Here is a 12004-nt window from a genome sequence, read left to right as displayed (position 1 = left end):
CGTTTTTCGTTTTGCGAGGCATTCGTCTTGCGGGGCACCACTGTATCTGTGGTTCTCTTAAGTGTGGTTCTTCAGACTGGTGTTTTGTTTTGCAGGTTATTTCACAACCTGTCATTGATGCAATAATACTGCGGTAGAGGTGGATATATAGGTGAAACTCGGAAAATTAGAATATCATGGAAAAGTTCATTTATTATTTTTTAAAAAAATGTTTTATTAAGTTTCCAAATACATGATAAACAGAATACATAGAAAACCCTTCATCCAAAAATGATACACCCAAGAAAGAAAAAAGAGCCAAACCAGATCAGCTTAAAAAAAGAAAAATAACAAAAAGAAAAGGAAATAACAAGGAAAAAAAACTTTTCCACGATATTCTAATTTTCCGAGTTTCACACACATATTTCTGCTTTATTAGCTGCACTTTGATGCTCCCCCAATATTATCGCATTTTTGCTGTCTGGAGGGGCACTCTTGTACTATTTCACAACAAAAGCAGGAACACCCCACAGCAGTCACATCGGTGGTACAGTGGTGCCCCGCAAGACGAATGCCTCGCAAGACGAAAAACCTGCAAGACAAAAGGGTTTTTCGGTTTTTGCGACGCTTCGCTAGACGATCTTCCCTATGGGCTTGCATCGCAAGACGAAAGCCCATAGGGAAATCTCGGAGACCTCTTTTAAATGCTGGCGGTGGGGAGCAAAGCCTTTCCCCCCCCCTCCGGACTTCAGAAGAGGTCCAGGAAGGCCGGCGGGGCGAAAGGCTTTGCTCCCCACCGCCAGCATTTTAAAAGCGGTCCGGGATAGCAGGGAAGCGCTTCCCGCTATCCCGGACGGCTTTTGAAGGCAGGCGGGGGGGGGGGGGAGCAAAGACTTTTGCCCCCCCGCCCGCCTTCGGAAGAGGTCCTGGACCTCTTCTGAAGGCGGGCGGGGGGCAAAAGTCTTTGCTCCCCCCTGCCTGCCTTTCCGGGAGAGCAGAAAAGGCAGCGCTGCCTTCCCGCTCTCCCGGAAAGGCAGGCAGGGGGGAGCAAAGACTTTTGTCCGCCACCCGCCTTCGGAAGAGGTCCAGGACCTCTTCCGAAGGCGGGCGGGGGGCAAAAGTCTTTGTCCCCCTGCCTGCCTTCCCGGGGGCTTTTAAATCGCCCCGGGACAGCGGAGAATTCCTCCGCTGTCCCGGGGCGATCTTAAAATGCTGGCGGGCGGCAGCGAAGCCTTCGCTGCCGCCCGCCAGCATTTTAAGATCGCCCCGGACAGCGGAAAAGTCTCGCTGTCCCGGGGGCTTTTAAAATGATGGCGGGCGGCAGCGAAGGCTTCGCTGCCGCCCGCCAGCATTTTAAGATCGCCCCGGGACAGCGGAAAAGTCTCCGCTGTCCCGGGAAGGCAGGCGGGGGGGGGGAAGCAAAGACTTTCGCCCCCGCCAGCCTTCAGAAGAGGTCGGGGGACAGACTGTCCCCAGACCTGGTCTGAAGGCAGTTCGGTTTCCATAGGAACGCATTAATTGATTTTTAATGCATTCCTATGGGAAACCGTGCTTCGCAAGACGAAAAACTCGCAAGACGAAAAGACTTGCGGAACGAATTAATTTCGTCTTGCGAGGCACCACTGTATAAAGAGCTGCAAGATGAATGGGGAACAGAGGAATTTACATGATTTCAGGAGGAGGCTATGGGACGTGAACCAAGTGGAAACAAAGCAGTATGACTCACGCACCCCATGTTCGTAGCCGTAAATAGTACTGAAAGCAGGATTATGTATAACCACTCTCCACTGGTGTACAGAACAGGTTCGGGGTGAGTGGGGTGGTCTTTCCTGTGTTGTAATATCAGCCTTTGAGCTACCAGGTAGGCTTTTAGGAGCAATGGCCAGCAGTTAGTCCTTGGGACTGCAGTTTATGAAGGCATTTTACTTCCATAAAAGGGTTAGACTGTCAGACCAAAAAAGAGTTTGAAGGACATGTTGCAGCTGCCAAGAGGACTGTGCTAAGACTGAAATGTGGGGAAGGAGAGAAATTGGAAGCTGGAGCCCATCAAGCATAGCTGTCAACCATCCCTTATTTGGCGGGAAAGTCCCTTATCCCAGCGCCGTGTCCCGCTGCTATCCCTTACTGATGATGTCCCTTAAATTTCCCGGGTTTCAAAGGAAGCAGCTCCTCTCCCTCCCTCCCTGCCGGCCAGGGAGGAGGGAGGCTCCAACTGTGTTGCTTGGCTGCGTTGCTCACCCAATAAAGAGTCTAAGAACGACTGGGGGGTGGAGCTTGCATGCCTTGTGCCGATCAAATCGGCTGCGTTGCCTGGGGACTCGCCTTTGCTCAGCGCTTCCCAGCAGAGAGGGGACGGTGGTTTCCCTTGCTGCATCCCCTTTGCCGGGTTGCTGCGCTGTGGGAACCACCGCTTGAGGCTTCGTTTGGCTGCTGGCTGGGCTTTCTGCCTTTGGCTCGGAGGGGCTCAGAAGTCAAACATACCTGTGCTCTGAAAATCCCTTATTTTGGCTGCTGATCCTTTATTTCCGAGGCTGCTGGTCCCTTATTTTCAAATATGTAAGTTGACAGCTATGCCATCAAGTGGTCCCATGTGAAACTTTTGATTGTCTGAAGAGACATGCCCAGAAACAAATATTGGAAGTAGCTGTGGTATTTGTGTGTGTGTTAGTTAACCCTCTTTCCTGTTTCATGTTCTGCACTCCCTTCTCTCTCCAGTTTGAGTATGTCTCTCAGCACCTGGTGTTTGCCAACTGCATCCCATTGATTCTGAAGTTCTTCAACCAGAATATCATGTCCTACATCACTGCCAAAAACAGGTAGTGCCTGCATGAAAGTTAATCTCCCGTCCCTTCTGGGAACACAAAGGCAATTTTAAACCTGATGCGTTGTCATCCGTCTGTAATGGCAGTGCACTGATGCATGTGTGTCTCTCTCCTTTGATTTCCCCGGAAGCATCTCTGTCCTGGATTATCCCTCCTGCACGGTCCATGAGTTGCCAGAACTCAACGCTGAAAGCTTGGTAAGGAGAACGACGATTATTCTTCCCATCCACGTTGCCTGTGGGCTAGGCAAGATACAATGTTGGGGGCCTCCATTTGCTCTCTGTAAAATGGGATTAATAACGCACTTGCTGATCGATTCCAAAGCCCATATTAAACCTACCAAGCTGTCATAAAACAGTCTGCGAGATTTCAAGTTTCCCAGAACTCTTAATCAGACCACCATATTACGAATACTGACTGCCAGCAGCTGTCCAGGATTTCAGGCAGGGAACACGCCTTTAAAAAAAGGGGGGGTGGCGCATAGCTGTCAACGTCTCCCTTTTTTTTAAGGGAAATTCCCTTATTCCAAATAGGATTCCTCGCAAGAAAAGGGAAAAGTTGACAGCTATGGTGTGGCGTTCTGGGGAAAACGACTTTGGCAATCCCTCCTGCCCATAGCCGTCAAGCAGCCCTTATTTGGCGGGAAAGTCCCTTATCCCAGCGCCGTGTCCCGCTGCTGTCCCTTATTGATGATGTCCCTTAAATTTTCTGGGTTTCAAAGGAAGCAGCTCCTCTCCCTCCCTCCCTCCCTGCCGGCCAGGGAGAAGGGAAGCTCCAACTGTGTTGCTCGGCTGCGTTGCTCACCCAATAAGGAGTCTAAGAACGACTCGGAGGAGAGCTTGCAGTGTTGCCTGGGGACTCGCCTTTGCTCAGCGCTTCCCAGCGGAGAGGCGATGGTGGTTTTCCTTGCTGCATCCCCTTTGCCGGGTTGCTGCGCTGTAGGAACCACCGCTTGAGGCTTTGTTTGGCTGCTGGCTGGGCTTTCTGCCTTTGGCTCAGAGGGGCTCAGAAGTTGAACATACCTGTGCTCTGAAAATCCCTTATTTTGGCTGTTGATCCTTTGTTTCCGAGGCTGCTGGTCCCTTATTTTCAAATCTGTAAGTTGACAGCTATGCTCCTGCCATTGATCCCAAATGGGTTTTGACTATACATGATTTTGGCTTTGGGTGTGATCCCCAGAGCCTAACCCCTGTGTAGGTTGCAGGTTTACTGTAGTAAGCAAGCAAGATGATTTATGCCTCTGCCTCTTGGAAAAAAATTAGACTTGTTTGTGTGTCTCCATCGCCATCTACACTTGCTAAAGTGCAAACTGGGCTGTGACTGGCAATTTAAAAGGGCTCCATGAGCAGAGGATTTCTCCTGCGCACCTAAATGAATGGGCTGCCTATTTTAAGAGGGTTTGTTGCTGGGCTAGGGATTGCTCTAATTTGAGAGGTACACTTCCCTACTGCCATCAAAGTGCTGTACTCTGAAGCAACACTGACCTCTAGTGGTTTACCAAGTGAACGGACGGTGGTTAATGATTCCTTTGCTATGCGGCAGGTTTTCTTGGGGCCAAGTAAAAAGTAAAGGGACCCCTGACCATTAGGTCTGGTCGTGGCCGACTCTGGGGTTGCGGCGCTCATCTCGCTTTACTGGCCGAGGGAGCCGGCGTACAACTTCCAGGTCATGTGGCCAGCATGACTAAGCCGCTTCTGGCGAACCAGAGCAGCACACGGAAATGCCATTTACGTTCCTGCCAGAGCGGTACCTATTTATCTACTTGCACCGGTGTGCTTTCGAACTGCTAGGTTGGCAGGAGCAGGGACCAAGCAACGGGAACTCACCCCGTCAGGGGGATTCGAACCGCCAACCTTCTGATCGGCAAGCCCTAGGCTCAGTGGTTTAACCCACAGCGCCACCCACGTCCCTTCTTGGGGCCAAACGTCCCACAAAAGAACAGTTTTGAGTGCCTCTCAAAGTAGAGCAATCCATACCCCAGCAACAAACCCTCTTAAAATAGGCAGCCCATTCATTTCGGAGCGCAGGAGAAATCCTCTGCTCATGGAGCCCTTTTAAATAGCCACTCCCTCAGCCAGTAAAGCGAGATGAGCACGCAACCCCAAGAGTCGGTCACGACTGGACCTAATGGTCAGGGGTCCCTTTACCTATTATAGTATTTTGTATTTTAAAATGGGATTTCAGATTTTTTAGGGGTTTTTGAATGTCTTACGTGGATTTTTCAATTTCATTGTTCTGCATGGGACAATGACAATAAAGATATCGTATCGTATCATATTGTATCATAGCTGTGCCGGGCGCAGGCTGTTTAAAGCTTTATCAGTCCTTACAAGCCTATTCATGTTATCACTGCTTCCTTCCTCCTCGATTGTAGGAAGTGGGGGACAACAACCAGTTCTGTTGGAGGAACCTCTTCTCCTGCATCAACCTTCTGAGGATCCTCAACAAACTGACCAAATGGAAGCATTCCAGGACGATGGTGAGATGCCAGCTGGCTGAAGTAGCCTATGTAGATGTTACACCCTGAGCCGACGTGCTCCCGCAGTGTGTGTCGTGAGACCAAATATGTAATGAAAGAATGATTCATCTACTCCGGTGTATCTAGAGAACAGAGCGTGAGCTGGCAAATTGTGTGACGCCACCCCCAGCAATGCAGATGGCGTTAACTTTCTAAATTTCGTGTGGGTTTTAGAAACCCATGTTTCAGATGTCTCTCATTTTCCGGTCTCTACAGCCACAGCAGATGCCATAACTTCCCAACAGTTTGACTTCGGTTTGGCAGACGGATGCCAACAACAGAAACACATTTTTCAGATGTTCTTTCCCCCCTAATTTTAGAGATTTATTTCTTTATATATATATATATATATATATATATAAATTTTATTAATTTTTTTTAACATATCATTTTCAACAGCAACTAAACCTACTTTTACATCTTTTTTTAATAATATTTTTATTAATTTTAACATATAAATTATAAAAGGTACCACAACACATTACTTATACAATCTTTTAAGACTTCCGTCTTTTTACTTCAATCACATCTAAAAAATTTCCATTCTATTCACGTAATATACATTTCTTACTTTCACTATTACATTTAAATCTCTATTCTTTCTCTACTTTGCAATGATTCATATATTTCTCCTTACAAAACTTCTTGTAGTCCTACTAGCGTAATTTGTTGATTACAGTTGCTCTTCAAATAGTTTGTATATTTCTTCCAATCTTCTGTGAATCTCTGGTCCCGCAGGTTTGGAATCCTTCCTGTCATTTTGTCCAATTCTGCAGAGTCCATTAATTTTGTCTGCTATTCTTCTTTCGTCGGAATTTCTTCTTGCTTCCATTTCTGGGCTAACAATACTCTTGCCGCTTTTGTTGCATATAAGAACAATTTAACATATTCTCTATTAATATCCTCACCTATAATACCAAGTAAAAATGCTTCTGGTTTTTTTGAATTTTAGAGATTTATTTCATGGGCTTTAAATGTGGTGTGTGTGTGTGTGTGTGTGTGTGTTTTAATGAACCTGTAAAGGTAAAGGGGTCCAGTCATGGCCGACTCTAGGGTTGCGGCGCTCATCTCGCTTTATTGGCCGAGGGAGCCGGCGTACAGCTTCCGGGTCATGTGGCCAGCAGGACTAAGCTGCTTCTGGCGAACCAGAGCAGCGCACGGAAACGCCGTTTACCTTCCCGCCGGAGCAGTACCTATTTATCTACTTGCACTTTGATGTGCTTTCAAACTGCTAGGTTGGCAGGAGCAGGGACCGAGCAACGGGAGCTCACCCCATCGCGGGGATTCGAACTGCCGACCTTCTGATCAGCAAGTTCCAGGCTCTGTGCTTTAACCCACAGTGCCACCCGCGTCCCTTTTCCACTCATATTGAAAGCCTTAAATGTATTGTTTGCCTGTTCCTACAATCATTAAGACTGTACTCTTAAAAGAAATATATCTTGTTCTGTTGCTTCCTGTTTGGTGTATCGGTAGATGTTGGTGGTCTTCAAGTCTGCGCCTATCCTGAAACGGGCCCTGAAAGTCAAGCAAGCTATGATGCAGCTCTACGTTTTGAAGCTGCTGAAGATCCAGACCAAGTATCTCGGGCGCCAGTGGAGGAAGAGCAACATGAAGACAATGTCCGCCATCTACCAGAAAGTGCGCCATCGCATGAACGACGATTGGGCTTACGGCAACGGTGGGTGTTGCAGATGCCTTCCTTGCCTGGAAGGGCGATGCTGGTCTTGGCTGAGCGTTCTGCGGGCATTCCCCATCTCTCTATCACCCACTGAACATTTGATCTGTCTCTTTCGCTTGCACAGGGCACCAACCACGCTGCCCCTCCAGGTGTTATTGTGCCATAAACCCCATCAGGTCAATGTGGTTTAGTCACTTTCAGGTGTATTGACTTAGCTGGGCTCCTTAACTGCAAATTTTAAGATGTGATGTTCCCTCTGCTTATGGAGTGCTCCATTTGGTGTACTTTCTATTGTGATCCCCTGAAGGAGGGAGAAAGGTTGTTTTCTGCTGCTCCAGAGAAGCGGACACGGAGCAATGGATCCAAACTACAAGAAAGAAGATTCCACCTAAACATTAGGAAGAACTTCCTGACAGTAAGAGCTGTTCGACAGTGGAATTTGCTGCCAAGGAGTGTGGTGGAGTCTCCTCCTTTGGAGGTCTTTAAGCAGAGGCTTGACAACCATATGTCAGGAGTGCTCTGATGGTGTTTCCTGCTTGGCAGGGGGTTGGACTCGATGGCCCTTGGGGTCTCTTCCAACTCTATGATTCTATGAAGCTGCCGTATACAGAGTTAGTTTGCTGTTCCATTTAGCCTCCAACTGGCAGCGGTCTCCAGGACTTTAGAGATCTGAGGCCTTTCTCAGTACCAACTACCTGAGATGTCGTAGCTGGAGAATCTAGGGATCGGGACTGGGACCATTGGCATGAAATGCATATACCGTATTTTTCGCTCCATAAGACACACTTTTTTCCTCCGAAAAAGTAAGGGGAAATGTCTGTGCGTCTTACGGAGCGAATGTGTGGTCCCTGGAGCAGAATTGCCCAGGGGCGAAAAGCAGATTGTGCTTTTTTTTTTATTTAGAAAGAGGGGAGGGGGTGTTGAAATGAAGCCGCTGAGCAGCAAGCGATCGGGAGGGAGATAAGGGACTCTAGCAATAAAGGAGGCTGCCTGGGAGGGGGGAGGTAAAAGCACATGGATCCTCAGGATTTTTGCATTGGGTCACCCCAAATTCTTCATCAGATCACATAGCATGTCCGTGGCTACAGCCTGCACCAAAAGAATCAGGCACCCACTGTTTCGTGGGGCTGCAACGGCGCAAAAACGTGGTTACAAAACATGGATCCACATGGATTCTCAGGATTTTTGCACTGGGCTACCCCAAGCTCACCGTCAAATCACATATCATGTCTGTGGCCACAGCATGAACCACAAAAATCATACCATCCACTGTTTTGTTCAGAATATTTTTTTTCTTGCTTTCCTCCTCTAAAAACTAGGTGTGTCTTATGGTCAGGTACGTCTTATGGAGCGAAAAATACGGTATTCTCTCCAGTAATGATGAAATGGCTCATTCTTGGGGCCACTAGGAATCCAAGGATGTCACTCCAAAGACCATATTGATACTATGAGTCTCAACGCTGTCAGAGCTGTGGGCTCAGGCTCAACCCAAAAGAGGTTGTTCTGTATTAGCAGAAAGAGCACCTTCCACTTTTCATCTTATCTCTCTCTTGTCTTGTTGGCACGTAGATATCGATGCTCGGCCCTGGGACTTCCAAGCTGAAGAATGCACTTTAAGAGCCAATATTGAATCCTTTAACAGCCGGAGGTATGATAAATCCCAGGACTCTGAATTTGCGCCAGTGGACAACTGCTTGCAGAGTGTGTTGGGGCAGCACCTGGACCTCCCTGAAGATTTCCATTACTCTTACGAACTATGGCTGGAGAGAGAGGTGTTCTCACAGCCCATCCGCTGGGAAGAACTATTACGCTATCCGTGATGGCACTGGGAAGCTTAACCTGAACCAAATGCCATCTTGGTCTCTCCAGATATTAGGTGCTGTGTCCTGGGAGAAAGGGCTGATTCTTCTGTGTTTTGGGGGTACTTGTGTCTGGTAGAAAACTTTTCAGGGCGAGTTGAAATGTTAAACACCTTAAGAATGCCCTCAACTTTGCAAGAATCTTCCCTTTTCTCCCTGACTGCTTCAATCTACTGTACCTGGGCCTGCAGGTAGCAACAGAAGTCCTGGTTCTGATCCATTTACACTGATCTATCTTGAATATTATATATTTAAATATCTGACATGGATGAACTTTCCTTTCCTGCTTGCTTTCATGCGATGGTTGTTGTGTGTGCCAAGTTGTCCAAGACTTGAGTCACTACCATGCACAATTCATGTTTCTAAATATCTCAGCAAATGTGTACCTTTAAAAAAAAACTTGCAACACTCCATGCAGTTTGCTTCCCTAGAAACTGCAAACTCCACGGTTCATAAAATGCAAGCTGTAGGTGTCAGACTGGCACCCAGCTATATTCCAAAGAGCATCTAGGCATGAAAACTATGAATGGGAGCGATTCTTTTAATAGAAAACAGTGCATACAGAACCAGTTTGGGGGGATCCAATTGCAAATTAAGCAAGTTTCTCCACATCTAGAATGCAAAATTATTTGTTCAATTTTCCTTATGTTGCTTCCATGAGCTCTACTTATTCACCTTGTGATAAATGTTCTGCTTGTTCACGTTTTAAGGATTTCTTTGTACATCACTAAACCTGCCCCCAAGTGGACCCTTCTGTGGGTGTGAGAGATTGGAGAGATTTTTGTGCCAGAAATGAGGCCAAAATTAAACCCTAGACACAGTCTGGAAACACTGAGGTTTACTGCAAAGCTGTGTGTACTTTGTGTGTGCAAAAAGACATTTTAACAGGTATAATGTATAACACAGCAAAGCCTTTTTCTCTGTAAAATGCAAGTAAGAGGATTTTAGTTCCTTCTTATTCTCTCTACTCCTATATGCAATTGGCCAATGTTCTTCCAGGCTACCTCTTAAAGGCACAAAAGCACACTATCAAATTACCCCAATCAATGTCTGTGGAAACATGCAAACATTTTATATAAAGGGGTAGCACATATATTTCACTCCCTGCTAGATGTCTGAATGCCAGAGATTGTTCCATAGTTCATTGGTATGAGTGGGAGCCAGATATCTATCTTGGTGAAGGACCTGCACTCTTTAAATCCCCTTGCAACCTTAAGCTTCCTATTTAATGTGAGGAAACTATAAACACAAGTTCCCAGAATACATGTATTCTCTCAGTTGCTGTGGCATGAGAACGTTTGTTTCCTAGTGTGCATCGAGACAAAGCATTTTTCAAGGAAATGGCCATATGAAGTCAGTTCAGTTTTTAAGCACAAGTTGTAACCAAGAATAAAAGCTACTCTTCAAGGATATTTGTGTGTGTGTGTTCTTTCACATTGTTCATTTTAAGGATTTGTAAAATGATCACCAGAGATGCATTCAATGGCTGCGCTCGTTTCTCTCTGGTCGGGGACAGAGGGTGGCGCATTGTCATCGCGCCACTCCTTGGTGTGTGGAGTGCCTCAGGGTGCGATTCTCTCCCCGATGCTTTTTAACATCTTTATGCGCCCCCTCGCCCAGCTTGTCCGGAGTTTTGGGCTGGGTTGCCATCAGTATGCCGATGACACCCAACTCTATCTGTTGATGGACGGCCATCCTGACTCGGCCCCAGATACACTGACCAGATGTCTGGAAGCTGTGGCTGGATGGTTATGTGGGAGCAGGTTGAAGTTAAATCCTTCGAAGACAGAGGTCCTCTGGCTGGGACGGGACGATATGGGATCGGGGGGGCAACTCCCATCTCTTGCGGGGGTGCAGTTAGTGCCAGCACTGTCCGTTAAGAGTTTGGGTGTAATCTTCGATACCTCCCTCTCTATGGAGGCGCAGATTACAGCTATAACAAAGGCGGCATTTTTTCATCTCCGCCAAGCTAAGCAGTTGGCCCCTTATCTCTCATGCCCTGACCTAGCCACTGTGATCCACGCGACGGTCACCTCCAGACTGGATTATTGTAACTCGCTCTACGTGGGGCTGCCCTTGAGACTGACCCAGAAACTCCAGCGGGTGCAGACTGCCGCGGCGAGACTCCTTATGGGGTCTTCGCTGCGAGATCACATTCACCCGGTACTATACCAGCTGCACTGGCTCCCGGTGGAGTACAGGATCAGGTTTAAGGTGCTGGTTTTAACCTTTAAAGCCCTATATGGCCTAGGACCCTCGTACCTATGGGACCGCCTCTCCTGGTATGTCCCACAGAGAAATTTACGGTCTGCAATTAAAAACATCCTGAAGATCCCAGGCCACAGAGAGGTTAGGCTGGCCTCAACTAGAGCCAGGGCTTTCTCGGCTGCGGCTCCAATCTGGTGGAACGCTCTGTCACAAGAGACAAGGGCCCTGCAGGACTTGACATCTTTCCGCAGGGCCTGCAAGACAGAGCTGTTCCGCCAGGCCTTTGGCCAAGGCACAGCCTGACTCCCTCCTCTGGCAACCTGCACAGAATTTTGCTTAACGGTTGCCATCAATTTGATTTGAATTAATTTTTATAATGAAATGTTTTTAGAATGTTGGATTATTTGATTGTTTGATTATTTGATTGTTTGATTATTTGATCGTTTGTTAGCCGCCCTGAGCCCGGCTTCGGCTGGGGAGGGCGGGATATAAATAAAATTTATTATTATTATTTATTATTCATATGAACTCTGGAGGGAAGTTTTAAGCCACTGTATAATTTCCAATATGAGTTTTAAATGCTCCAGGGACTAACAAGATATTAGACATGTGCAGTTAGTTCCAGCAGCAAGTCCAACAATAAATGCTAGTATGAATGTGTCATTATTATTATTATTATTATTATTATTATTAGGATTTTTCACCCCACCCTTCCTCTCAAAGGAGCACAGATAATGAATTAACAGTGCAATCCTACTCTTTTCTCCCCCTCAGAAGTAAGCCATATTGAATTCAGTAGAGCTTAATCTCAGGTAAATTAAGACGGGGATTTCAGCCTTAGGCTGGCACCATCTCTGATTGCATTTTGGGGCTTCCTTAAACCATACAGCTCAAAGTTGGCCTTTTCAGGTAATATAATTTCAGTTACAGTTGTGGTCAT

General features: G+C 47.0%; 1 protein-coding gene across 1 annotated transcript in view; it reads left to right on the top strand.

The window, feature by feature from the left end:
* STRIP2 (striatin interacting protein 2) overlaps positions 1–10266 on the top strand; it is a 70933-nt gene extending 60667 nt beyond the window's left edge. Inside the window, exons 17-21 of the mRNA XM_081926938.1 lie at positions 2695–2795; positions 2932–2998; positions 5176–5280; positions 6793–6997; positions 8567–10266. Of these exons, the coding sequence (XP_081783064.1) occupies positions 2695–2795; positions 2932–2998; positions 5176–5280; positions 6793–6997; positions 8567–8817 (729 nt within the window). The 3' untranslated portion in view covers positions 8818–10266. The remainder of the gene's footprint in view (positions 1–2694; positions 2796–2931; positions 2999–5175; positions 5281–6792; positions 6998–8566) is intronic.
* Positions 10267–12004: the final 1738 nt, after the last annotated feature.

The sequence above is a fragment of the Podarcis melisellensis genome, assembly GCF_964234715.1.
Source record: "Podarcis melisellensis genome assembly, chromosome: 10".
Classification (NCBI taxonomy): Eukaryota; Metazoa; Chordata; class Lepidosauria; order Squamata; family Lacertidae; genus Podarcis; species Podarcis melisellensis.
Note: the sequence above shows the minus strand (reverse complement) of the source record. Positions and strands in the feature narration are given on the sequence as shown.